The sequence below is a fragment of the Diutina rugosa genome (assembly GCF_008704595.1).
Source record: "Diutina rugosa strain CBS 613 chromosome Unknown scaffold2_size729309, whole genome shotgun sequence".
Classification (NCBI taxonomy): domain Eukaryota; kingdom Fungi; phylum Ascomycota; class Pichiomycetes; order Serinales; family Debaryomycetaceae; genus Diutina; species Diutina rugosa.
In genome coordinates, this window is record NW_022995199.1 from 702,519 (window position 1) to 729,845 (window position 27,327).

At 48.4% G+C, this 27,327-nt stretch overlaps 9 protein-coding genes across 9 annotated transcripts; 4 read left to right on the forward strand and 5 right to left on the reverse strand. All coding sequences in view use genetic code 12, as the record gives it.

The window, feature by feature from the left end:
• Positions 1 to 2,273: 2,273 nt before the first annotated feature.
• On the reverse strand, positions 2,274 to 5,381 carry DIURU_005064 (uncharacterized protein; the record flags this gene model as incomplete). The annotated part of the gene is made up of 1 exon (XM_034158005.1): positions 2,274 to 5,381. The coding sequence occupies one exon, from the start codon at positions 5,379 to 5,381 to the stop codon at positions 2,274 to 2,276; it is 3,108 nt and encodes a 1,035-aa protein (XP_034010466.1).
• Positions 5,382 to 5,542: 161 nt separating this feature from the next.
• DIURU_005065 (uncharacterized protein) lies at positions 5,543 to 6,718 on the reverse strand (the record flags this gene model as incomplete). The annotated part of the gene is made up of 1 exon (XM_034158006.1): positions 5,543 to 6,718. The coding sequence occupies one exon, from the start codon at positions 6,716 to 6,718 to the stop codon at positions 5,543 to 5,545; it is 1,176 nt and encodes a 391-aa protein (XP_034010467.1).
• A 608-nt stretch (positions 6,719 to 7,326) lies between these two features.
• Positions 7,327 to 8,295, forward strand: TAL1 (sedoheptulose-7-phosphate:D-glyceraldehyde-3-phosphate transaldolase; the record flags this gene model as incomplete). The annotated part of the gene is made up of 1 exon (XM_034158007.1): positions 7,327 to 8,295. One exon carries the CDS (start codon positions 7,327 to 7,329, stop codon positions 8,293 to 8,295), a length of 969 nt encoding a protein of 322 aa, XP_034010468.1.
• A 421-nt stretch (positions 8,296 to 8,716) lies between these two features.
• On the forward strand, positions 8,717 to 9,916 carry DIURU_005067 (ribose phosphate diphosphokinase subunit; the record flags this gene model as incomplete). Its single annotated transcript, XM_034158008.1, has 1 exon — positions 8,717 to 9,916. The coding sequence occupies one exon, from the start codon at positions 8,717 to 8,719 to the stop codon at positions 9,914 to 9,916; it is 1,200 nt and encodes a 399-aa protein (XP_034010469.1).
• A 981-nt stretch (positions 9,917 to 10,897) lies between these two features.
• Positions 10,898 to 14,245, forward strand: AFL1 (inositol polyphosphate kinase; the record flags this gene model as incomplete). Its single annotated transcript, XM_034158009.1, has 1 exon — positions 10,898 to 14,245. The coding sequence occupies one exon, from the start codon at positions 10,898 to 10,900 to the stop codon at positions 14,243 to 14,245; it is 3,348 nt and encodes a 1,115-aa protein (XP_034010470.1).
• Positions 14,246 to 14,946: 701 nt separating this feature from the next.
• On the reverse strand, positions 14,947 to 16,737 carry HGT3 (Hgt3p; the record flags this gene model as incomplete). Its single annotated transcript, XM_034158010.1, has 1 exon — positions 14,947 to 16,737. One exon carries the CDS (start codon positions 16,735 to 16,737, stop codon positions 14,947 to 14,949), a length of 1,791 nt encoding a protein of 596 aa, XP_034010471.1.
• Positions 16,738 to 17,377: 640 nt separating this feature from the next.
• On the forward strand, positions 17,378 to 19,939 carry MCM2 (MCM DNA helicase complex subunit; the record flags this gene model as incomplete). The annotated part of the gene is made up of 1 exon (XM_034158012.1): positions 17,378 to 19,939. One exon carries the CDS (start codon positions 17,378 to 17,380, stop codon positions 19,937 to 19,939), a length of 2,562 nt encoding a protein of 853 aa, XP_034010472.1.
• Positions 19,940 to 20,932: 993 nt separating this feature from the next.
• On the reverse strand, positions 20,933 to 22,498 carry HST7 (mitogen-activated protein kinase kinase; the record flags this gene model as incomplete). Its single annotated transcript, XM_034158013.1, has 1 exon — positions 20,933 to 22,498. One exon carries the CDS (start codon positions 22,496 to 22,498, stop codon positions 20,933 to 20,935), a length of 1,566 nt encoding a protein of 521 aa, XP_034010473.1.
• Positions 22,499 to 24,245: 1,747 nt separating this feature from the next.
• On the reverse strand, positions 24,246 to 25,721 carry WOR3 (Wor3p; the record flags this gene model as incomplete). The annotated part of the gene is made up of 1 exon (XM_034158014.1): positions 24,246 to 25,721. One exon carries the CDS (start codon positions 25,719 to 25,721, stop codon positions 24,246 to 24,248), a length of 1,476 nt encoding a protein of 491 aa, XP_034010474.1.
• Between the last annotated feature and the right edge of the window lie 1,606 nt (positions 25,722 to 27,327).

Consider the following 27,327-nt stretch of genomic DNA (forward strand, 5'->3'; position numbering starts at 1 on the left):
TTACACCATAGCCGTGGGTGATTCGAGCCAGTCACTTGAGAGACGCCTTGATTGAAAACAAAAACACATAAAGTTGGGTCAGAAACAACTTCTCATTCGGTGGTGGTGGTTAGTGTATACCCTGCCCCTTGCCTGTCTCAATGTACCGCTGGTGTTGTTCAATCCACGTTCTCAAATCAGCCTCTGCCCATAAAGCAGGGGCCTCATGTGATAGTCGTGACTCCTTGAAAAGGAGGAACACAGCTCGCAAAAAGCGGGCTAGTTCTTTAAACGCAACCAGATTAAGACGTCGAGGGGGGAGCATATCAGACACGGTTCTGTAGGGGGTAGGTTGTTGGTTGACAAGCCGGTAGACGATATGGCTGACGGGGCACTCGCAGTAAGTGTGCCGTTCGTTGGCACCCTTGGTACGNAGTACGTACGAGTTTCGTCTGAGCGGCAAAAAGAGGTTGATTCGCCTCATTACGGACAGCGGGGAGGTCGATTTCTTATGAAGACTGTGGAAGTCTGTAACAACTATGGAAAAAACATTCTCAAGAGCCAGCTATTGACGTGGTACGTTACCAATTTGTAAATAACGCAACAGTCCATCGCACATTCTCGTGTCAACGTATTAGAGCCTCTGAGGCCGACGACAATGGCAGCTCTGTCCATCTTAAATGGAATAGCAACCTCCAAGAAATTTGTATCCTCAATTTCGCATCGAAATTTACACCAAAAGTAAATTTACGCTATATACTATATCAGGTGCGCATATGAGCTTTCTAGAACCTCACAAAGACGAAGAACTTAAGCACTATTATTCTTCCTTGATCTGTATAACCATAACTCGAAAAACACCAGGAGTGGGGCAGTGGCTCAACGGTAGAGCTTTCGACTCCAGATCGAAGGGTTGCAGGTTCAAATCCTGTCTGCCTCAATTTCCTTTTTGCATTGATTTGGTCATGTTAGAAGATGGCTGGCTAAGCCTAACAGGTGTTAGAGTGGTCGTTACGAAGTAAGCTCTAATCTATAACATTCTCCGATCTACATTTTAAATATACATGGGCCATCTCTGGTAGTTCTTTCAATTCTTCTGTTAAACAACGATTTTGCCATTATATATACAAATTATCATCAAAAATTCAATTGCACGATAAATTCGCAAATTACTTACGGATGCTTCTTGATAACTCACAATGTAAATGAAAAAACTACGTTTACGTATTCAGCGAAGTGAATTGCTAATTACTCACCAAACACTGAATAATTGATCTCATCGAAAAAAAAATATGGTATCAGCCCATATGAGCGCAACGTTTGAAGACACAATTGTATTGTATCGGTTTTTCCGTTTGTCCAGAAAAACACATTCAAGTCTGTCAAGTTAAATTCATGATGGCAACAATGTGATTTTAAATCGGGTTTGAACACAGTAGAATGTCAGTATCACAGCTTGTGAGCTTCATCAATGTGGTTATTCGATCATTGACGATTCTTGCAATATGAGGGGCATATATGCCTCTTTTGCACTCAAGATCGAAGGGAAATTTATAAAGGAAATTACATGAAACAGCTAAGTCACATTTCAGCACCTGGCGAAGTATGTGACACACGAGACTTTGAACAAGATGTGACTTGTTATGCAGCAATGTCTTGATGTAAACCAAAGTTCCAAAATTCATCAAGGGATGCTCAACAATTTCTTTTCCTACTTCAATCAGCTTCGTTTGGCACCAAAATGAACTCCTGTGCAACTACTAACAACCACTAGATGTTCAATAATCATCAGTGATAACTTCTGTTAAAAAATATTCAATCAAAGCTAAATTCTTGGGGAAAAGTCAGGTATCGTTTTCTGTCACGTGTCATTAACTTATCATTTATAAATTTTTGAAACAAGCCGGTCTAGTATAGTGGTTAGTACGGTTCGTTGTGGCGACACAACCCCGAACAAACCCAGGTTCGATTCCTGGGGCCGGCAAACTTTTTTACGAATCATTTGGCTGTACTGGATTCACGACACACTCACCACAGCTGGCATGTAATCGAATCATGCAACCAACATTGTCTTGCCTTTAAGGTAAGCCAGTCCTCGATCCACTTCATTGCATCAATCTATTATTGAACAGGATAAATTTAAGAACACTGGGCTGATCAAGTTAACTCACTAATAAACAATATGTCTTGAGGGAGTAACACCTCCCAATGTTATCAAATTATTGTTGCCTGTTTGTTTCAATGCTTCGAGATAAACTTGAGGTCTGTATTATGAATGCAATGAAGAAATGAAATTACTGATACATAGATGAAAATTGACGTTTCATCTTTGGCTGGGGCCGCTGAAAGCTACCTGGCTTTCTGAGCCCTCCATAAGGCTTGGGGGGAGTTGGTTGCGGAGTAGAACCTCCTGATGACGGTTGATTGAGCTTGTTCAGAATGAATGGCAGTGTTGCAGGAAGAGCCAAAGTTGGATAATGACCATCGTACTTTGCGCGCTTAGAGCCCAGCGAGTCCAGAACTCGAGGTCGTTTTCTCAGTACGTTATCGGCAAGCCCTTGAATTTGTTTGGCGATGTCAAAGAACACACTGACATGGGGATCATCTTCTTCTGGAGATGGAGGAGAGTCGCCAGGAAAGTAGGGCGCACTCAGTCCAGTCAATCCTGTGCGAAGATTGAGAAGTCGTTCCTGTAGAGGCTGGCGCTCCATGGATTCCATCAAGATATTGAAAACTGCGACCAGAATAAGCTTTATATCGACAACTTCATGCTCATGTGCATAGAGTGCCCCTGCAGTGGCAGTCGCTAGTACACACGCAGAAACAGACTCCACAGACACATTGTTGAAGAGAGCAGAGCTCAAGGTAAACAAGCTTGTCACTGGAGACGCAAGATGAGGGTTTCGAGTCAATGACTCCACCATTTCCTTATCATGCCCGCGAGCCCGCTTGTTTCTGGCATAGCGACGGTCACGTCGACGAGTAAATTCTTCCTCAATCCACTTGCGTCGGTCTGCATTATCTTCTTCGCCGTAAAGTGTTATAGCTCGTCGCGTCACTCGTTGTTTGAGCTCAATATCCAAATTGCGCTCGACATTCTCAAGACGCCATTGCTTCTTCCGCTCACGACTGTCAGCTCTGAGCTTTATTGATGGTGAAAGAGACGCATCGGATGATGGCGACGTTGTTGAATTCAATCCATCAGAAGTACATCGACATTCAATGGAAAGAGCTGATATCACTTGCGTGGCAATTGTCGAAATGTAACTAGGATTGACCCAGGGAACTTCATGATCATTAGCTGCACCAGGCGTGTGATCATTTAACAAGTTTGAAAGTAATACAGCAGAGCCTTCTAACTCCAGACCCTCAACGTAATGCCGAGCCACCTTCAACGATGTTAAAGTGAACTCTCTTTCACGAGCCTGCTTCTCTGGAGCCCCGCGTTTCGACGGCCCATACTTTGCTGAGAGGTTCAGCACCAATCTAGAGAGTTCCGGCGCAGGCGTTGTCGTCAGCCGCGCCATGGCCATCGAGAATGCATTTTCAATAATACTGTCCATCAGAGATGCTTCTATCTCAGTATCCAACGATTGACGCATAACAGACGCGACATGGAGAATCAGATCGCGTCGTGGCCGACGATCTTCAAGCACCAGCGTGAATGCTTCGGATATGATATGCTCAAGCTCTTCATTGCCTTCCTGGGTGCCTCTGAGAGGGGCAGCGATACTTAAAGCATCGCTAATGGCTTGTTCTAAGTCTGCATCTGCATCTGCTTTACTCCGTTCTCTGTTGTTTTCTTTATTCGTGAGGTCAGCACCCAATACAGTTTGGAAAGCCTGTCCAATAGCGTCATCCAAATCCTCATCATCATCGTTTTCTTTTACCTGTTCAGATGTGAACATCAGAAGCGCGTTACCAATGGCGGCTTCAAGGTCTGTATCGGTTGATTCATTATTATTGGGACCGGTAGGTTCAGTCTCGTGTTCAGCCGATGGGCTCTCCAGTCCACTAATGGCAACCTTGACAGCATTACCAATCACTTGGCTCAAGTCAATCAGATCTTTCCTTTCTGGTGGTTCGGGCAGGTGAGATTGGGATCGTTGAGGCGGTTTGGCTTCTTGCCGACTTTCAGACGCAATTTGATGTACAGGCTCAAGTTCTGGTTGAGTTGGAGCCAGGGATTCTTTCGGACCAACACCTAATACAGAATCGAGCGCATTTGATATCACGGCGTTGAGGTCATCGTCATCACTTGGCCCGCCGTGTTCAACCTCGGCCTTTGGTGACGACAGACCAGAAGGTGCCTGGCTGATCTCCCGACTTGAGGCGTGGGACTCGATCTTCGTAACGACAACATCATCAATATTATTATCCATGACAGGGGGCAGAGCTGAACGCGTTTTTGGCAGTGTTGCTGGCAGATGTGGCGTCGTACTTCTCAGAGTCATACGTAAGCTGTAGGGTTCATTCGAACTGATTTGTTGTACTGAGTTGACGCTGCTTGATTCTTTATGAGCTGGGACCTCCGGATCGGAAGATGCGGACTTGCCTACGCTTGCTCCAAGCTCAGGAAATGCTTTGAATGCTTCACCAATTGCTGAAGTGAACTCATCGTCGTCGTCGTCGTCGTTCTCAATAGGGAGTTCATGGTCACCCACTTCATCATTACTTGCTTCAGCGTTTAAAACCGCCGATTCAGTCTCCTGAGCAGATCGATGAGTCAGATGAACTATCTCTGGTTCGGCTGATTTGGCAAGACCTTCGAAAGCACCACTTATCACGCCCTCTAAATCTAGTTTATCTGAAGCGTTTTCTGAGTCTTTACGAGGGTACGACAGTGATTCCATTTCTTCGAAAACATCCTTGATCTCGGCTCTCATATCGATGCCATTGTCATGGTGGCTGTTAGGGGTCACTGAGCCATCTCGCTCGTCGGCTGCTGCTCCATTGGCAGGTATCAGTTCGAAAGCGGCATCGATAGCGCCTTCCAAGTCAAAGCTGGCTTCGGCTGAGTCGTGATGATTATTTGATTCGATAGCATGACTGTCATGCTGGTCAGGGTAATGCTCAGCTCGCAGTTGGTCATTTTTGTAGGGTTCGCCAATCTCAGGCTCATTACTTTCTTGCTTTGCTTCAGCCATGACCTTTTTGAATGCTTGACTAATGGTGTCGTCAAAATTGAACTCACCATCATTATCAGAGGCCTCTTCGGCTGGTTCCTCAGTGGTGGTGCCCAAGACTGCTTTGAAGGCATCACCAATAGCAGCATCCAAAGAAAACTGGTCCAAGTCGGTGGATATCAGGGGCTTGCGGTGATGGTAAGCAGCGAACGGATCACTCGAGATGGAAGGGCGGGGCAGGTTAGCTTTGCTCGTTCCGCCTTCCTCGGAATCCATCGGTCACTGCCTTATAATTGGTATAGCTTTCGTGAGTGCGTTAGGGAGAGGAAGTGAGATGACGGGTGCGCGAGTTATCGTGATGCAGGGCTCGCAATTGAGTGTCTGCAAATTACGCGTCTAACGTGGGATCATCAATGTAATATAATATGTATCAAAATCTATTCAACTTCGTCGTTTATGTGAAGATCCTCAAGTGGTTCGAGTCCTTTGACGGGAGCGGACTTCCTAAACAACACCCGAGACTCATGGTGTTCCGATGGCAATGATTTAGCTTCGTCAGCATTAGTGGTTGATGAGGGTTGTGTGGCTTGAGATGACTCCTTCGTGGGCGCGGTGTCCTTTTGCAGCGCCGCTTCCAGCGCCTGCTCTTGCCTAGCCAGCAGCGATTCAGTTTTGGAGTCCTTGGCAGTATCATTAGCCGTAGTCTCGGCGGCTTTGTCTGAGGTAGGCTTGCGGTTTTTGGGTTCGTCGACCAAAGCAAAGTTGACGACCAACCCGACGGTTCCATCTTTAAATCCATCATGTCCACCTTCCTTAATGACCCAATTGAAGTTGTTAAGCGTGTCATTGGCATACAGGGTCACGTCGATGTCGAAGGTCTTCAGACCCCAAGCTGGGAGACTCACGGCGTACGCGGAATCGGCCATTTTGATCAAGTTGGATTCAAACAGAAGCTGGTAGCGAACGCCCTTGTGGAAAGTAAACTTCTTACAGTGCTTATCCTTCATGAAATAGCTCACACGTTCATCCAGACCATCGGGGATGGAAAGGCTTTCGGTTTTTTGCTGCTTCCCTAAGCCTTCATTGTAACCATGTTTGCCTTTGAGCTTTTCCGGTCCCAAGCCTTTAGGAGCGATCGTAACAAAGGTGAACAGATTGATGCCTAACCCGTAGATATAGGGGGTATCGATAGTCAAGTTCCCCTTAACGGTATCATTGATGAACCAATTGAACAACTTAAGCCCAGTATTGAGGAGTGTAGTGGGAATGACACCGCGTACGGGGACGGGACAATCGTTGCCAAACACCAATTCGCTCAGGTTGATGTCATGGTTAGGAGTGAAAAACACTTCGAACTGGACGTTGGCATTGCTGCGTACGTCGAAGTTGTCGTCCTTGGAGCGGGAGGTGCCATCAAGAAACTTGTGGTCGCCTTGCAGGTAGCAACTGTTGTGCAAATGGTACTCTGACCCGTCGAATCCTTTGATATCGATGATAAGTTCAAACTTGCCGAGCTTCAGCTCGAAGACAATGGGCTCATTGACGTTAATCGGCACCACCTGGAACTTGGAGTCGTAGTCGGTGTGGGCCCGAATGTAAAGTCTTTTCACCATATCGAGTTGTTGTTGTGAAAATCTTGTAATCTGATACAGCAATTCCCGGCTGTCATGCGTCCCCGACAGCCGAGCCGATCACCGATCAAATAGTTGCCGGCGCTCACATCTCCGCGACGGACGAACCGTTGACGTACGGATACATTGCTGTGGCGAGGGGCAACCTCCAGCGGTAACGTATCAATTGTGCAACGAAGCCCATTCGGATTTTAGCATTCCTTGGGGGAGCTTAATAGCGACACGCAATTGGTGGCAATGGTCGAGAGCAATCAGCCGTTGTCAGTTTGAGCATGACGGTTCCGTGGTGGTTATATTACTTTAAAATTACTTTGTTACTTGTGATTACGTCGTGTTAGTCATTCGAATTAGTAACGGCTGAGCCAAACATAGCGGAGCCACTCGGTTAGTAATGCATAGGCAATCGACCCCGGGGATTCGCACCCCATTTTACTATGGTGAGAAAACTATTTAGTAAAAAAACCCACCCAGGGCTCGTAATCGAACTACACAATATGCGTTAACGTGGCAAGCTCACGTGCCCCCAGCATCGCCGCAATAAATAGCCCAACGATCCTCCTGAAAAATACACCCCTCCCCCATTGATCCCCATGTCCAACTCTCTTGAACAATTGAAGGCTACCGGCACCGTCATTGTCGCCGACACTGGTGACTTCGAGTCGATTGCCAAGTACACCCCTCAAGATGCCACCACTAACCCTTCGCTCATCTTGGCTGCCACCAAGAAGACCGAATACGCCAAGTTGATCGATGTCGCCGTCGACTACGCCAACCAACACGATGGCGATGCCAAGCACAAGGCCACCCTTGCCCTCGACCGTTTGTTGGTTGAATTCGGTAAGGAAATCTTAAAGATTGTCCCCGGACGGGTGTCTACCGAAGTGGACGCGCGGTTGTCGTTCGACAAGGAAAAGACCATTGAAAAGGCCCTCCACATCATCAAGTTGTACGAAGAACAAGGCATCTCTAAGGACAGAGTCTTGATCAAGGTCGCCTCCACCTGGGAAGGTATCCAAGCCGCCAGAGAATTGGAATCGAAGCACGGCATCCACTGCAACTTGACCTTGTTGTTCTCGTTCGTGCAAGCCGTTGCTTGTGCCGAAGCTCAAGTCACCTTGATCTCGCCCTTCGTCGGCAGAATCTTGGACTGGTACAAGAAGAGCACCGGTAAGGAATACACCGCCGAAAACGACCCCGGTGTGGAATCGGTCACTGACATCTACAACTACTACAAGAAGTACGGCTACAAGACCATTGTCATGGGTGCTTCGTTCAGAAACACCGGTGAAATTGAAGCCTTGGCTGGTTGCGACTACTTGACCATCTCGCCCAAGTTGTTGCAAGAATTGTTGGACTCGACCGAATCCGTCCCCGCCAAGTTGTCGGTGGAATCCGCTCAAGCCTCCAAGCACGAAAAGGTTTCTTACGTTGACGACGAAGCCACCTTCAGATTCTTGCTTAACGAAGACGCTATGGCCACCGAAAAGTTGTCGGAAGGTATCAGAAACTTCGCCAAGGACTGTGTCACCTTGTTGGACGAATTGGAAAAGAGATTTTAAGTAATTTACGATGTATTGACAGAATTTACGTATCATGCCTTAATTAACCATGCAAATTTATCACAACGTGGGAGATCAAGGGGCGGCCGCCGCCAAACTAATTTGCGACGTCTCCTGAAAAACGTTAGGATCACGTGACTCGAAAAAGGGGATTGAGGGAGGTCCAAAGGAATCATCGGAGATCATGATAAAATCGTGCAGTACATGAATTCTGGTGAAATATTCGATGACAAAGCAAGTCACACCACCATCTAGAGGCCAAGTAGATGCCTGATACTCCCGGCAATGCCCTATACTGCGTCTTACACCCGTAAATTACCGGGTGCGCGATTGGCTGTGCCTGCACCTGGGGCAGACCACACTCATCGCAGACATCTCATCACTGGGGTTTTCTCTGTGTCGATATCACACCCCACAATTGATGGAAATGAGAAAGTGCAAGGTTTTTGTTGGCTCATCTCACCCGGAGCTTGGTAAGCTTGTGTGTGAAAAGCTCGGCGTGGAGCCAGCGCCGTGCACCCTCAAGAAGTTCTCGAATGGCGAGACCCTGGTGCAAATCGGGGTGTCCATCCGGGACGAAGATGTCTACATTATCCAGCTGGGTTCGCCCGAGATCAACGATCACATCATGGAGCTCCTAATTCTTATTCTGGCGTGCAGAGGCGGGCTGGCGGCCAAGGTGACGGCGGTGATCCCCCAGTTCCCTTACTCGAAGCAGCTGAAGATGAAGAAGCACCGTGGTGCCATCACCGCCCGCATGCTTGCCAACTTGTTGGTGATGGCGGGTGCCGACCACGTCATCTCGATGGACTTGCACGCGGCCCAGATGCAGGGGTTTTTCACTAAGCCCGTCGACAACTTGTTTGCCGGCCCCTCGTTGGCCAACTGGATCCGTCACAACATCGCCGATTGGGAAGAAGCGGTGGTGGTGTCGAAGAATCCTGGCGGCACCAAGCGGGTGACGGCGTTGGCGGACGCGCTCAAGATCAACTTCGCCATGATCCACACCGATCGTCGCCGTACACACGACCAATACTCGAAGAAGAAGGCGTTGGCGAGACTGAATTTGAAGGACAACGACGATGAAGAAGAGGAGGAAGACAACATCGTGTCTGAGCTTCAAACCGCGAGAGTGGTGAAGGGTCACGTTGTTGATGAAGACTACGCCGCCGACCCCGTGCCCCCGGTGCCTGCGATCAACGGCGGCGACGCCTTGGGTGGTACTTATGATGCCACCAACTCTGACGATGACGACGACGAGGAAGTGGCCCCGGAAAAGTTGATCACCCTCGTTGGTGACGTCAAGGGCAAGACGGCGATCATTTTGGACGACATGATCGACAAGCCGACGTCGTTTGTCGCCGCTGCCGAACACTTGAGACTCAACTGTGGTGCCAAGGCGGTGTACGTGTTGGGCACCCACGGGGTGTTTTCGGGCAACTGTCTCCAAGTGTTGACGGAGCTGGAGTGCATTGACAAGATTGTTGTCACCAACACCTACCCCATCAGTCAAACCCACGAAAAGTTAGCGGTGATCGATGTGCTGGCGATCTTCGCCGAATGCATTAGAAGACTGGTGAATGGGGAACTGATAAGTTACTTATTCAACCACGTCATTTAGACGGTACCCTAGGATTTATGAAAATAGAAACGATTTGCTTATCCCTTCGGGGAATCCTCTCTCACGCCAACTTGGGAGTTGAAAATATTTTAGTCCACTTCGGCTCCTCGGGGTGAGAGAGATAGATTGACTACGTCGATGCAGCCACTTTGGGCTGCAGTCACCACTGCATCCAAGAGCAGAGGTGGTTAACGGAGCGTCGTGACATTCGTAAAATTGTCGTAGCCAGCAGCACATTATTTACCCTTATCTCTACGTTTCTCAATTTATTTCTTACCCTATGAAGCACTTGCCGCATAAGTACACCACAGCAGACTCCCGCGCCTTCCACGCGGGGAACAAGACCTGCCATCATTGCAGCCAATGCTGGTGGCGAGGACCCTGTACAAGTCTTTGTGAGCCGTTAACGTAAACGCCGCGTCTGGCTGCATAACTCTTATAACTGATACCATTAACAGATCTTGCGGATACAATCTAGTTCGGAATTTTCGGAAATGACCGTATTTAACCTTACCAGATCAATCGTATTTACTGACGTGTGGATGAGTCGCAGGTAGTCTCTTTTGATAGACAATTAATGGAATTGACACATCTATCGGTTGAACGGCATCCAGCAAATTTGATCCCCCGGGATGCCGCTTGAGTTTGACTCTGCCTGTGGACACCAGCCATAATAACAGTTAGGTTATTCTCCGTAGTGCGGTTCGCATTTCCCAATTAATTAGAAGTATTTCCAAATGCCTAGTGTTGCCTACGGATACCATACATGGCAGCTGAGTCATGCCATTCATCTCGCGATGACTACGAATATTAAACGGCGCCGCTTATTATTTTCCCAGCTTCGACCGCTGGACGCCGCAGTAGACCACGTGAACCGCCTCCCAACGCTAGCTGCACGCATGCTGCAGCTCTGAGCAAGGTGGTGGTGGTGTATCTACTTCACGAAAAAATCAGTTCTGGTCTCACCGATCATTCTTGACCATGGGGGAAGAAAAACTGGCCCCGGTGCCTATCCCCAACAAGCTGGCCATCTTCAACGGTCTGGAGGCAGCCAGATCACACCTGCCGGTGATGGAGAAGGCGATCGCCCTGATTGCCCCCATGCTCGAGCTGTATGAACCCAAAACCAATAAGGAGGACAAGGGCCTTCTGACTCTGGTGGACCTGCTGCTGGCGAAAAACCTGGTTACCGAAGACGACATCCGTCAGGCTTTCGATAACGACAGTCAAAGTCAAGCGCTTCTGAGAGTCCTGAGCAAGGAACGTGTCGGCCCGTTGCTTCCTAAGATTGGCAAGATCGGGGTGTGTGCCATGGATGCCAAGGTATTACTGAAGCCCTGTCGGCGTATTCTCAACCGTCTCATCGAGAATGGCGAATTTGAAACCATTGTGTTCGGGGACAAGGTCATCTTGGATGAAGCGATTGAAAACTGGCCCACTTGCGATTTTTTGATTTCGTTCTTCCTGACTGGTTTTCCATTGGATAAGGCGATTGCCTACGCCAACTACCGGAAGCCCTACTTACTCAATGATCTCGTCCTCCAAAAAGCTTTATGGGATCGTCGACTTGTACTTCTGATATTGAATCACGCCAATGTCCCTCTGCCTGATCGCCTCGAAATTTCACGCGACGGCGGACCGCAAATCAACGAAGAGCTAAAGCAGAGACTTCGTGATGTTGTGGGAATGCTGGAACAAGCGATTCATGACCTCACCAATCAACATGAACCGGAATGGGAGATGATCGATGACGACACGCTTAAAGTAGGTGACAAGATTTTGAAGAAACCATTCGTGGAAAAACCCGTCGATGGTGAAAACCATAACATCTACATCTACTACCCCAAGGCCAATGGTGGTGGTGGGCGTCGTCTCTTCCGCAAGATTGGTAATAAGCTGAGTGAATTTGATCCTAACCTCAACCATCCTCGAACCGAAGGTCTGTACATCTACGAACAATTTATGGATACTGACAATTTCGAAGATGTGAAGGCCTACACCGTCGGTCAAGGTTACTGCCACGCCGAAACGCGGAAGCTGCCAGTGGTTGATGGTATCGTCAGACGTAACACCCATGGTAAGGAAATTCGATATATCACTGAACTCACCGAGGAAGAAACCGAAATGGCACGGAATGTGCTGCGTATTTTCCAACAAACGATTTGTGGGTTTGATCTTTTGCGAGTAAATGGTGCTCTGTACGTCATTGATGTCAATGGTTTCTCCTTTGTCAAAGACAACAACGACTACTATGACACCTGTGCTCTGATTTTGCGTCAAAAGTTCATGGAGGCCAAAAAGCTGCGTGACTTGATCAAGAATAAGCTTCCAGCACTGAAGCGACTGGACCTGCGGTTCGAAGAAAAGGAACAGAAGTGGGTGCTCAAGGGGATGGTTCTGGTTATTCGCCATGCCGATCGTACCCCGAAGCAAAAGTTCAAGTATTCCTTCAGGCTGCCTCTTTTTATCTCGTTGCTCAAGGGTCACCGCGAGGAAGTCATTATCCGTAATGTCAGTGACCTCGAAGTCGTACTTCGTACTGCTAAGATTGCTTTGGAAAAGAAGTTTGAAGATCCTAAAAAGTTGACCCAGCTTTGTGGAGCTCTTGAAAAGAAGATGCACTTCCCTGGTACTAAAGTCCAGCTTAAACCCACGGTGAATTCTGAAACTGAAGAAGTGGAAAAGGTGCAACTTATTCTCAAATGGGGTGGTGAGCCGACGCATTCAGCTAAGTACCAAGCCCACGACGTTGGTGAGCAGATGAGACAAAACATCAAGTTGCTCAACCGGCTGGCGCTCGATAATGTCAAGGTTTACACTTCGCTGGAACGTCGGGTCACTGCCCTGGCCAACTTGGCGACGATGTCTCTTCTCGGACTCGATGCTGAACATGACACTCTCCCTGATGACTATCTTATTGTTCGTAAGGATTTGCTTGACGACTCAAATGCTGCTAAAGATTTAATGGATAAAGTTAAGAAGAAGCTCAAGCCCTTATTGCGTCAAGGTGCTGAAGCTCCGCCTCAATTCACATGGCCACCCAAAATGCCCCAACCCTTCGATGTCATCAAGCGCGTATGCCAATTGATGAACTTACACAAACAAATTCTCGAATACAATTTCGAAACGAAGGATGTGAATACTTTCCAAGACAGGTGGTGTTGCGGGGAGGATCCCATGCTTTTCCGCGAACGTTGGGACAAGTTGTTCCAAGAGTTCGTGCTGGTTGAAAAGACTCACCCACTGAAGATTTCTGAGTTGTATGACACCATGAAGTATGATGCTCTTCACAACCGTAAGTTTTTGCAAAAAGTGTTTGCGTGGGACAAGAATGATCCTGAATTGCAAAAGCGTTTACAAGCGACTTGTCCCGACATCGCTAACCACTCTTTGGTTAAACAATATCCCATCAACGAGTTGGCAGCGAACAACTTCAAGATCCCCGATGCATTCTCTCCAGTGAACTCGACTCCCCCCGGTCTGGCCACAAGTTCCCAATCGCACTTGCCTCTGCTGAATGTGCATGCGGGTTCTCTTGGTTGGGTACTTCAAGAGAGTCTGAACTCAACCAAACTGGAAACTCCATTTGACCAGCAGCAGTTCTCAAGATTACGCGAATTATACAAGTTATCTAAGGTGTTGTTCGACTTTATCTGCCCTCAAGAATACGGGATCAAGGAAGAAGAGAAGTTAGACATTGGTTTGCTCACTTCGTTGCCTTTAGCGAAGCAAGTATTGCTGGATATCTCTGAATTCAAGCGGAAGGATACCAAACCGGGTGTGGTGCTTTACTTCACCAAAGAATCGCACATTTACACATTATTGAATGTACTCTTCGAGCTGAAGGTGCCGATGAAGATTGCCAGAAATGCTTTACCCGAGTTGGATTATTTGTCGCAAATCGTCTTTGAATTGTATGAGGCTGAAGACCCCAACTCTCCATCGGGTAAAAAGCATCTGATTCGGTTGCTGATTCTGCCAGGTTGTCACACGCAAGATCCACTCGATGTGCAATTAGATGATGACCATTACATTGGATGTATCCCTAAATTGTCGCTTACTCGCCATTTGGACATGGACTTGGTCACCCAACGGTTGAAGCTGCGGTTCTCGCGTGTTCTGTTGCCGAAGAAGTTTACTCCGGTTAACATTCTGGGAGTTGAAGCGAAGGAGAAGAGTAAAGAAAAGTTGGAAGAGCCCACCAACCTACCAAAGAAAGCTCTTGATAAACCCAAAGAAAGCACGGAGAATAAAGATGACATTCCCGTGGTAACCCCTGACAGTGTACAGGATGCCGACTCGCCAGTTGTCACTCCAGACAGCGTCTAAAAAGCCTAAATATAACTCAACAAACATAACTTTTAAGAACAAGTAAGTTATCATCTCTCTACAAATATTGGGAGTATGCATGTGCATTCGATGTCCATCTGTAAAAAGCTATGTACGCAAAACATCAGGGTGGACATCACCGAGGCAGATGTGGAGATCTTCAAGGAGCGGACACGGAGTCCTTAAGTGGAGTGGACACGGAGTCCTGAGTGAGGCGGACACGGAGTCCTAAGTCGGGCGGACACGAAGTCCTTAAGGAACTAAATCCTTTTTGGAAGGGGAGTGAGCCATGCTCAAAAGGGGAGGGGGCGGTTGTCCAACCGCCCCAATTTTTTTGGACGCGAATCTCAAGTATTTAAGTATCGAGGAACTTAGAGCACGTGATTTATGATTGCTATCTCTTATCTTTTTTTTATCTATCCCTTTTTTATCCCCATTTTAGATTGAAAATAACGTCGGAAACTTTCAAAACAAAACTATTGAGTGGTTTCTTAAGGGGTCCCCTTGAGTTGAATCTTGAGCTTATTTCGTGGGAAATTCCGCAAGAATTGGTGTTGTTATTGATCCTTCCCAATTGGTGCCCGCCCACGTGCTCTCGTAGCGCGCAAATGGTTTAGTGGTAAAATCCAACGTTGCCATCGTTGGGCCCCCGGTTCGATTCCGGGTTTGCGCAGATCGTATATTATTTTTTTGTCTCGATACTAATTACGTTGCAACAACGGCGTCTCTTCATCAGCCTTCTTTTGTTTTTGACCAAACCTAGAAAAGAACCCTTTATTCAATCTGTCAAGTTTGAACTTGGCGATTTGGTCCGCCAGCGGAGGTTCTATTTCTTGTGGAATAGAGTCAGCACTAACCTCAGATTGAGTAGGATTGATCACCTTCCCTTGAACTTGAGAACCGCTGTTGGCCACGGATGGTGCCTCGGGCAAGACCAAACCTGTAATCAAATTCTCTTGGATTGTGTTAGCTTGCAGCCTGGGATCACGAGCAACTTGAGCATAAGGCACTGGTCTCGGAGGATCTCTTTCGTCAATCAGCAACAGTCTTTCGCGTTCGTCTCGATTCAGATTATACCCCAGATGGAAACTGAACACTGAGGATGAGTCGTCGAATACCAGCCCCATGTCTTCAAGAGTGATACCCTTAGTTTCTGGAAATAAGTAGCGCACAGCGAAGAATGATAAGAAACAAGAGGACGCAGGGATCAAGTAGGTCTTCCATTTGATGACGTCAAGAAGAATCGGTGTCATTTCACCAACAATGAAATTACACAACCAATTAGTTGCCGTAGACATCGCTGCACCCTTCAGTCTGACCAGATTAGGAAACACCTCCAGCATTAACCAAGGGATAGGCCCCCAAGAGTAACCAAATGCCGCGTTGCAAGTGATTACAGAAAACACCACGGTCATTGGTGTGTATCTGTTATTGGAACGAAGCGACAACGCAATCACAAGCAACGGTGTACCCATCAATATCGCCCCCAGTTCCAAAAGTGGCTTTCGACCCCACGTATCGACAAGATACCAAGGAGGAATGGTGGAGGCAATGTATACAAGCGAGTTGATCCCGGTCATAAGAATAGCCAGACGACCGACCCAACCAGCCAGTTCGAAGATGTAGGGGGCGTAGTATGAAATGATGTTGATACCATTGAGCTGAGCAAACATCTGAGCAAAGCATGCCACTGAGAGACGCTTGCGGTATCGTTTGAACAAGTAGCTGTATGAACGCTCACCGCCATCAATGCGATTGATCAAAATCAGCTCCTTAATATCACGGTAAATCGAAACAGCTTCGTCGCTTTCCAAATCACCATCGGCGTAAAGATCAGATATAACGATATAGCCTTCCTCGTTATGGTCATGGTCAAGTAACCATCTCGGTGTTTCGACAATGATGAATGACCCGATCCATAAAAGGAATCCAAAAATACACTGGACGAACAACGGAATACGCCACAGGTAATTACTTTCTAAGAACAGAAACCCATAGTCAGTCCAGATCAGCAGTGAATACCCGATAATATTGCCAGTGAACTCAAGGCATGCATAAAACCCACGATGATCGGGTGGACTGATCTCCAGCTGATAGCATGGAATGATGGTGGTCAAGAACCCAATGGCAATACCCAGGATCAACCGACCAAGGGAAAGATTCCAAATGTTGACACTGGTAGTCTGAATGAGCCCACCTATGACAAAGATTGCCAGTCCATAGCGGATGGTCCGACGACGACCAATTTTGTCACCAACTCTGCCAGCAAAGATTGAGCTAAAGAGAGCACCAATCTCGAGAATGGCGATCATGGTACCGATCTGGGCCGGCGTCGGATGCCGGTAGTACGAACGGAAGTATTCATTAGTAAGGAGCGACAGCATCAACCCTTGTTCAAAGCCGAAGACGAACACTCCAAGCGAGACAAACACCAGGGTAAAGTTGATGAGAGCTGGCCCTACAAGCCAGCTCTTGTCTTCAGCTGCAGTCATGTCAAGAGGTGGGCGTCCGATCAAAGTCGATAGCGTATCTTCATAACCTAGCCACAGGTACTGCACATATGCGGAATTACGTAATTCGTACTTTGCAATCACTATGTAGTGTACGGATGTTTATAGATTCTAGCCAGCCGGCAGAGATGGCATTATCAATCGTGGGGTAAGTTTGACTCATTTTACCTTCCTGAGTGGTGGTTACTATAGATTGAATGATGAAATTGATGGATGCAATTTAGGAATTTCACACACCGTCAATTGGCTATTAAAAGGTTTGCCTTAGCACTTAGGCTCATTCTGGTTGATCATTTTGGCAAGTAGTGACTATAGACGGTTAGCATAGTCCAATTTTTGCGTGTTTTCAAGATCTGATCCAGAGCGTAGCAAGAAAACAGCTTCAACGTCGTATTAATGACGTATTTGTTGTATGTGATAATTTGAATTTTGCTAACGTGGTTTGATAAGAGTCCCTTCAATCGTTTTAGGGTATGTACCATCGAATCCTGCAAGCTACATTGCTTTGACTCAATCAATTCCATGGCTGGAAGTGCGAATTTGCTCCAGCCTTGTCGGGGTTCTGCACGTGACCCGACACGACTAAATTCAATTAAGGACGCGTCGCACTTTTCAGCACTTCATGTCTTCACCTCCCGTGCCACTGTCGCCCACATATCCACCAGAGAGTAGTCCTACTCGAGGTCGCAAGAGACGGAATGACGACGATGTCCCCAGTTCACCTGCCATGGGTTTGCCGCTGAGTCCAGCGCTTCCACCATCGTCACCTGCCGCTCCCTTCGATCCCGACGAAGATGAGGCTGAAATTCAAAATGATATCGAAGACATTCCTAGTGAAGATGAGGATGGCGAGGATCTTATGGATAATCTTGAGCGTGATTACCGTATGAATCGTGCCGAAGATGTCTACGACCTCGAGAACATTGACGATGAAGAATACGATGCGATGGACGACGCTGAGAGAAGAAGAGTGGATGCACAATTGAACAGACGTGACAAGCTTGTGCGTCAAGCCAGAAGTGGTCGTTCTCAAGCGTTTTTAGACGATGTTGACGACGATGATGCTGGTTTGGATGAATTTGGATTGCCAAAACAAAGACGGCGCCAACGTCAATTCCAAGCCGATGAGGATCTTGACATGGAAGACTTTGAGATTGACCCGTTCACCGAAGAACTTACCCTTGAAGCTCTTTCCGAAGTCAAAGCACCCACGGTGGCCGAGTGGATCCAACAACCTGCAGTGTCACGACTGATTCACCGTGAGCTCAAAAACTTTCTTCTTGAATATACCGATGCTCAGGGTAACTCAGTTTACGGTGCTCGTGTCAGAACTCTCGGTGAGGTTAATGCCGAATCCCTCGAGGTAACTTACGCGCATCTCGTTGAATCCAAAGCTATCTTGGCTTTATTCTTATTAGCTGCTCCACACGAGATGTTGGCAATTTTTGACGTTGTCGCTATGGAAACCGTTGAGTTACACTACCCCAATTACGCTCACATCCACAGTGAAATTCACGTCCGTATTGCTGAATTCCCTCATCTCATGAATATTCGTGATCTTCGTGAAGCGAACATGGGTCAGCTCGTCAAGGTCAGTGGTGTTGTTACTCGACGCACTGGGGTGTTCCCTCAACTCAAATATGTCAAGTTCGATTGTCTCAAATGTGGCGCCGTTTTGGGTCCTTTCGTGCAGGGACCCACACAAGAAGTGAAGGTTCTGTTTTGTACTAACTGTCACGCCAAAGGACCCTTCAGAGTCAATCTGGAAAAGACAATTTACCGAAACTTCCAAAGAATCACTCTTCAAGAAGCTCCGGGGACGGTACCTGCGGGGAGATTACCCAGACATCGCGAGGTTGTGCTTTTGCTGGACCTTGTCGATGTGGCCAAACCTGGTGAGGTGGTTGAGATTACCGGTATCTATCAGAACAATTACGATGCTGGCCTCAACATCAAGAATGGTTTCCCAGTGTTCAACACTATGATTGAAGCCAACCACATCAAACTGAAGGAATCACTGAGTGAAGCTGCTGGTGGTGGGGCAATGTGGACTGAACAGGAAGAGCGAGAATTCAAAGAGTTGCTGCGTCAACCTGGTATCATTGATAAAGTTATTGCTCTGATGGCGCCACTGATTTATGGTCATAAAGATATCAAAACAGCCATTGCCTGCTCACTCTTCGGCGGGGTTCTGAAAAATGTCAATGGTAAGCTCAACCTCAGAGGTGATATCAATGTCCTTCTTCTAGGGGATCCTGGTACTGCAAAGTCGCAATTCCTTAAGTATGCGGAAAAGACATCACTGCGGGCGGTGTTCGCCACTGGTCAAGGTGCGTCGGCTGTGGGTTTGACGGCACTGGTGCGGAAAGACCCCATCACGCGTGAATGGACCCTCGAAGGTGGGGCTTTAGTACTTGCCGACAAGGGCACGTGTCTCATTGATGAATTTGATAAGATGAACGATCAAGATCGTACATCCATTCACGAAGCGATGGAACAACAGCTGATTTCAGTGTCAAAAGCGGGTATCGTCACAACACTTCAAGCTAGGTGTGCTATCATCGCCGCCGCCAACCCTATTGGAGGTCGTTACAATCTGACTCTTCCCTTGGCGCAAAATGTTAATCTTACCGAACCGATTTTGTCGCGTTTTGATATTCTTTGCGTGGTGAGGGATTTAGTCAACCCTGAGTCCGATGAGCGTTTAGCTAAATTCGTGTTGCAACTGCATGTTCGACTGCACCCTCTGTCTACAGAAGATGTTGAAGACGACGAGACTCGTACTCGTCGGGAGAAGCTCGATGAACTTACTAAGGAGAAAGAAGAAGAAATTTCTCCTATTCTGCAGGAGCTCTTGGTGAAGTACATCAACTATGCGCGCCACAGATGCTTCCCGAAGCTTTATCAGATGGATGTTGATAAGGTGCTGCGAGTATATGCGGATTTGAGAAAGGAATCGATCAGTACAGGTTCGTTTCCAATCACGGTGCGGCATTTGGAATCGATTTTGCGTATTGCTGAAGCATTTGCCAAGATGCGACTTCTGGATTTTGTATCCCAACTGGATTTGAACAGAGCCATTAAGGTTCTGGTTGACCTGTTCGTGGGAGCACAGAAGGTGACTGTGAGAAAGCAATTGGCAAGACTGTTCCAGAAGTATACCCTCACCAGATCTGGAGCCTGATGGAGATAGTTAATGACGATATCCTATGTTGTAATGAGACGCTAATGATTCACAATAAACCAAATGTAGCTTTGAAATTAGGAGAATTTATTACCTTTCGACGCATAAACATGATTCTGTTACGACCCGCAGAGAACGTTTGGTTGCGAGTCCATAGAAGTCTTATGCATTCCTGTTGTACATTGTAGAACCTCATTTCACTGTCGCCATAGAATACATTATCCTACGTCTAGGAATAGTCTTTACCAGAAGGTCTCTATCAATGTAAAACCGGAAGGCATCATTTATCCACGCATTGCGTAAGTCTCAGTCGTAAAAAGATTAATACATATTTTGTCTCTCTTTGCCTTTTAGCTCAGATCAAGTGTAGTATGTCTCAGCAACCATAGCTTGACACTACTTTCTACGCTTGTTACTATATATAGTCTCGTGACCGAATGTCTCACTTCTAGCATATCTGCGTCGTCGATCTAACTTCTCAGGGTTCCAAAAAAATATCCACTACTGAAATCTGCAGCTGAGACACTTTCGAAGCGATCTATCAATTAACAATCGAAAGTCACCTTGGGTTATGAGTGACCGCGAAAGTAAAATTTTCTGTAAGAAGCAGCATGACAGCGAATGATGTATAACGGGTTTGTTACTGGTACCTAACCCGACTTTGGCGTCATCGCTTGATGCAATTCCACCTATTCATGTGAGGAAGTGTTCCAATTTATGTGGACACATTTGAAAACTTATGCAGTCATGTTACAGGGTTTATGTGGTTGGGTGCCAGGGTTTCTGTACTGCCGCTAAGATTACTTGATCGTAATCTTAATGATTCGAAGTAGTTGATCCGAGAATTATGGCGTTAAAAAAGTCGTCTTTAAATATGTCCCTATGAATTGAATAGAATTTGGTGAGTGCTGCAACGGTTCAATAGAAGTAGTATGCAGACACTCTTATAAAGAGTTATATCGTCAGATTAACGATTTTGCAGAAGAAATAAAATCATCGCGCTTGTTGACTTTCCAACTTCTTTTCAGCCTTCTGAATATGCAATTTGCGGATGCCTTTGGCCCAAGCCCTGACATCCTTATCGTAAAGTCCGTCTCCGACACCATCAAGCCACCCATGTTTATTAGCCAATAATTCGCGAGGCAGTTTGCGTTGCTGTTCGTCTTTCACCATAGCGTAATCGATGAACTCACATAGTTGAGGGTCGTAAGGCTTACCGGTTACAGGGTTCTTTTTCCCCGTCAACAGAGGGGGTGTTTCGTTGACGATCCGCTGAAGCAAATCTAAAATACCGTTCGGCCCCGACATGCGATGTTCATCATCGTCATCTTCGTCACGCCATACTGATTGTCCCAGAGCCAATTCAATGAGCATTAACCCCATCAGCCAGACATCCAGTTTTACCCCATACTTAAGCCCTTGAATGCGCTCGGGACTCATATACATCAGGGTACCAACGAAGGTATCGGCTTGAGCAAGCGAGTTCGTCAACTCGCGCAGGACACCAAAATCGCAAAGCTTGAACTCGCCTCTGTGAGTCATGAGAACATTCAGCGGCTTGATATCACGGTGGATGATTTTATGCGCAGTATAAAGATATTCAAGACCGGTAAGCATTGAGTAAGCAAGTTTCCGAAGCACGTAATCGGGAAATTGTTGCGGGTTGCACAATGGCAAAATTTTGTCAAGTGACCCACAATTGCAGTATTCCATACAGATGACAATGTTGTTTCGATTGACAAAGGCTCCGTAAAACTCGATAATTGAAGGTGAGTGGCATTCATGCAAAATCCGCAATTCCCGTATGATTTGGGTTTGAACTGCTGTATTCGGATCGATGGGGATAATCTTTTTAGCCATAGTGGTTTGGGTGGGTAAATGAACAACCTTCAGCACCGTACCAGAATTGCCCAGTCCCAAGTCCTTGAGGAACATAAGATCATTGCTATTTTCAATTTTGAACAGCAGCTTGGTGGCCAAGGGACTGCTCATGGTCAGTTGAAGCACCAGCACTGACCCCAGAATTTGACTTGCAGAACCCAGTGGCGTGTGGGGGTCCAATGGTGACAGCAGAGTCAGCTTTTTCGGAGATATGGACAGAATCACGGTTTGTTTTCGCCGCAGACCATGGTCGCCCAACAGAAGGCTATGCAATTGGGAGTTGAGGTCTTGGGCGGGACGCAGAACCAATTGAGGGCTTATTTTTGGCACTGCGTCCATCAGGATTGTCGGTACCTCCGGGTTTGTCACCAGTCGCTTCTGTAAATTGAGGGTGGGTGGGGGTCGCTGCCGCCTCAGACGAAGCAGCGAAACATCGTAGTTTATGATGGGGGAGGTGGCGGCGTGTGCACTCGGGTCGGGGGCCAGTAGCGGTCCCAGCAGTTTCTCAGGGGATGAGTTGATCTGTAAGTGCTTAAAGTTTTTGCGTCCAAGGGTTTTTGCGGTTAGGATGCGAGTGGCATCGACATCATCACGCGGCAGAGGCACTGGAGGCAACTCCTTGTCCTTTGCTGATTTCGACAGCCCCAACAGCGCTTGAGACAGATTGCAGTGGAGCATGAGGCGAGGTCCGTGGGGGACGGGTGAGAAAAGAACAACACGCGCTACCACTCGCGATTTTGACGATGTCAAATGTATACAGTGGCTAAGGGAAGAGTAAACAAAAAAGGATACGTAACGGCGACTAGGGTTAGGAAACGTATGGGTACCGGGTGAAGTCTAGGATGTTTCGTAATTCACCGTCGCTTGGAGCAACCGGTGCGGTCATGGTAACATAACTCCGAGAAAAAAAAAAAGAACCCCATCAAATCATGGTGACGCCATAGACCCCGGTAATGAATTGTTTATGCGGCACGAGGGGAGGACACGATCTCCGAGACAGATGGGGGAGATCCTACGGCTACTGCGAGTAATAGGAAACAAACAGGAAACTGAAGGCGAGACGTTAGCAGGTGGATCATTGCCCCTCACCATTAGACGCCCGTGGTCGACGAGATCTCGCGTTAAATTAAAAAATGGCATGGTACCAACCACGGTGGTGAGAGATTTGCCTGACGACCGGAGACAAGGAAAGATAACGCTGGTCGAACCATGACCGCGGCTGTGTAAATTTTGTCCGTATTGCTTTTGCTTAGGGTCAACAGGGGGGGGGGTAGGGGTTCCCAGCTGGTGGGAAAGGGGTTGAAGTGTAAAAGAGGTGGCTCGGATTATGAGTCTGCCAGAAGCAGCACCCTGATGTGGCGGAGATATAGAGAATTCCGAAGACTCGCTCTGATCCTTCGGCGGCTAAATTTTATATGTACGTAGGGGCGCGTCCGCTTGCTTGAAAGCAATACGGAAATGCAGCGACGCGGTGCCTCAATAGCTTAAAGGGTCCCCGCTAGAAGATGCTAGGGGGTTTACGTCGTCGCAGCGTTACACATTCCCAAAAGTAAATCCTTAGTTGGATCAAAGGTTGATTTTTTTTTTTTTATCTTGCCGGTAGGCAGTTGGCCGAGACTTTATTTTTTGTTGTCGCTTCTCGCCGACCAAACACATGTGCCCCGATACCCCCGCGGCAACGGAGCCATGATCGCGACGGTCAGGGGTGTCTTACCCAAGCCCCTTATTCGGCTAGTCCTACCATTGGCAGTCAAGGTGACAATGGATGGGATCAATTAGCGGGTGAGACACTGGCTGCATAGGGGCGCACCTACTCGCCCTGGGGAGGTTCCCCGCACGGGTCCAGCCAAATTATGATCGCCGTAGGAGCAATGTCTCACTATAGTGATGCCAGCTACTTCAAGTGGGTCACTGATTGGCGATTTTCTTGGATAGGTGGCGTGCTTTGTGATACTTACTGTCGACATTGTTGTTGATATTTTCTGAGGCTTGGTAATGAACATAGGCATACGTCAAGGTCACGGCAGTTGTTACGAACAATACCATGTTTCCGAATTAGGGTAGCCCGTGGATCGCCCTGCAAAAGATTGACACCTTACGTTACTAGGTGGGGGCAGCCTCACTTTTACTTGCTCGCCAGCAATCGCGAGGCCACCGTGGCCAAAAATTTCGGCTAACTCTAACCTTGTCGATTTGATTTCGTCCGACAGTGCTAAGCGACCCCGAGCGCATTGGAATAAAGGCCAGGGTTTCCGGACAACGCTCGTGAGCCGTCGCACTCACAACCAGTGCCGCTGATGCCCTTATTAACGGCGAGTAGGGGCCCCGGCGGGATGCCCCCTCGTAAATTCGGCACGACGCTATCTACCATTTTCTCACTCAAAGAAAACATAATAATTATACATATGATACAAAGCAAATAAAACTAGTTCTGGCGAGGAGGCAACATACTCTGGGGCATCTGCATCTGCGAGTACTGTTGTTGTTGGGCTTGCGCCTGAGCCAACGCCTGGTTGTACTGGTGAGCTTGAGCTTGCGCCTGCGCCTGCGCATGGGCGTTAAAGTCGGAGTATTGGTTCATCGGGACAGTGACGTAGGACGCCTGCGACATCATTTGGTGGTCGTGGCTGGCCGCCGCCAGGGCCGCCGCAATAAGTGAGTCTCCCGGTTGGGGGAGGTGGTGGGGCACCCCCAGAAGCATCTGGTTGTCGAGTTGCGGCATCAGCGGCGGCTGCAACGGCATCTGCGCCTTGCCCGCCATACCCAATAATTGCTGGGACACTCCCATCGCTGTGCTGGGACCCAGAATCAGGTTGCGCTGAGTGCTGGGACCCAGCTGACTCAACTTCTTCTTGCGGTTGCGGCAACTGGCACACACCTTGTGCTTGCCAATATCTTGCGTCTCCAACTGTTTGGCACAACGGTTACAGTTGCCCATCTTTTCAAGATTAGTTCGACGAATCTTGTCATTTTCACGGCACCGTTGACACACTTTATAGTTGCCATATTTGGTTCTTTCACGACGACTGTTGGAGTTGAGGAGCTTCTTCTCGTCGGTAATTATCGATAGATCTAGCGGTCCCAGACAATGTACGCATTTTCCTTGCGCGGCACGATTAGCTTTACGTGTACGCAAGTTCTGGCGACAGCCAGGGCAAAGGACAAACTTTTGTTCTTCAGGGGGAATGTCCAGACCACAACGGCGACAGGCACCTTGCTTGTCCTTGGTCTTCTTTTGCCAACGACGCAGACGTTGGCGTTGCAAATCACGGCAGTGTTGACACAACTTGAAGATCTTGGGCTCGGCAAGGAACTTTTGCCGGCCGCCGTCACTCAGCTGAGGAATGATTATGGGTTGGTCAAATTCCTTCTTACACCGCAGACACAGAGACCGCAACACTTGCTCGGTGCCCGGTTCCTTAGGTTGTTCAATTTGCAACTGAGGCGGCGCTTGAGGTTGGGGCGGCGACTTATCGGTGTTCATCAACTGTTGCTGGATGTGCAACGGCGGGATCGGCGACATGAGCCCACCACCTCCTTGCTGCTGTTGCTGCTGCTGTTGCTGCTGCTGCTGCTGCTGCTGCTGCTGTTGAAGGTGTTGGTGCTGGTGTTGGTGTTGGTGCTGGTGTTGGTGCTGGTGTTGGTGGTGTTGAAGCTGGTGTTGAGGGTCGACTTTCCCCTGGTGTTTAGGGCTCGTCGGCTGAGGGCGGAACACCACCGGCATCTGCTGCGGCGCCAACGGTTGGGGCAACACCACCTGGGTGCCGTACTCCATCAGCCGGGGCTGGTTGTTGCGGAAGCGGTCATGGAGCGGGTGTTGGCCCGCGGCCAAGTCGTCAGCCTGGGCTTGGCTGTTAAGTTGGGGGTCCAACAGCGAGTCGACCAAAAATTGCTGGTCCATCTTTGGCGGGTAAGTATATCACTGGGTTCCAGTTGGTGGTATATTTGTCGGTGGCGGTGAGGAAAAAAACAGCACCTTAAATGACGGTCGTGTACAAACAAATCCTGGATAACAGGTGAAACGAGCAAACAAAAACTTAAGCCGGCGGCGTTGGTATTGTCAGGGGAGGGTATTTGTTGAGTTAGCGTTCACCAAAAAGGCGTGTTTGACAGGGTCTCGGTGGGTCGTAGTGCACGGCTAATGGTTGGGTAGCCCGCAATATTTATATTCTCTGGGGAAGGAGCTTGGGGAGGGCGTGACGAGCCCCGTTGCTCCGCTCCTCGATTGGGAAAACACCGGTGTGTCCGCACCAATTTTCTCGGTGGCGGCGGCGGCGGCGGGGGGGAGGAGGTAAGTGGGAGAAAATACTACAAGGCAGCGGCATCCGAAAATGGTTCGATGTCGCCCTAAGCGTTATCACAAATATTGCTCACGGGTTGCTCCTGTAGGTAGCGTGTATCTGTCTTCCATACGTTCCGGTGGCGGCTGGTGGGCTTGAGGCAGGCTTATTTCGCAATAATATCATCACGCATGGTTGTCAACACGGTTATGAATCCGTGACCCTGCCTTCACAAAAATGATAATTACCATCACGGACGATCCTAGGGGGCTCTCACCGGCCGCCGGAGAAGCCGACCGGGGTTCCCAATCGGCGGGACATTTCCGACACCACTGTCGGCCTCCGCGAACCCTGCGGAAGACCACCCTGTGGTTAGGCGACTGTGCCAAACCCGAGCGGCGTCGTCGTCGTCGGATAATATGAAGCCTATAAAGTAGTTCAGAACAGGGGGTAGTCACACTCAGCGCTCTAGCCCCACCGAATATTTATTATCTGCGCCCCCGTATGATTTAAAGTATTATTTTGTCACCCTCGACCGCCCCCGTTCTCCATGTGCCACGAGCGCATGGTTGCTGCCAAACCCGACGTAACGCTAAGGGCACACGGTTAGGCAACACAGGTCTCACCCGCTGACACCAACCAACTGGGAATGGCGATGCACTATAGGCATTATTCTAGTTACGGGGGGGACGGCGCTTCTCCCACTTGTCGTAGGCAATCACCGCCGCCTCGCCGAGGCGGTAGCAACCGAGGGCCACCACCACCACCAGCGCCCCTCGCACCAGGCGTTGCCACCAGAGCGGGTGTTTGACGAGATCGACTTTGCCCTTAGCGTCTTGAAACGGGCGCCCGCTGAAGAGGTAGAGCCCCCCACCAATGGCAAGCGTCGCCTGCACTAATGTACACGGCAAGCAGTCGTTGCCGGTGGCGACGGTGGTGGGCCCGCTGGGGGGAGGGTTGAACACGTCGAGGATGTTGGACATGAGCGTAGCTGACAAGAGCGCACTGAACCCCGGGTCGCGCTCATCTTGTCCGCATCTGAGACAGAAACGCGACGGCAACCGCTGGTATATCTGGGGTCGATACGCTCTACCTCACGATAACACTCTACGGGCGTGATCGTCGCCGACACTAGACTATGAAGATGTAGAAATGGCGGTGGTGTGTGACCAAACCTAATCTGGTGTCACCCTAAGAAGCGTGTGGCCTAGCCCCGCAAGGGGCCCT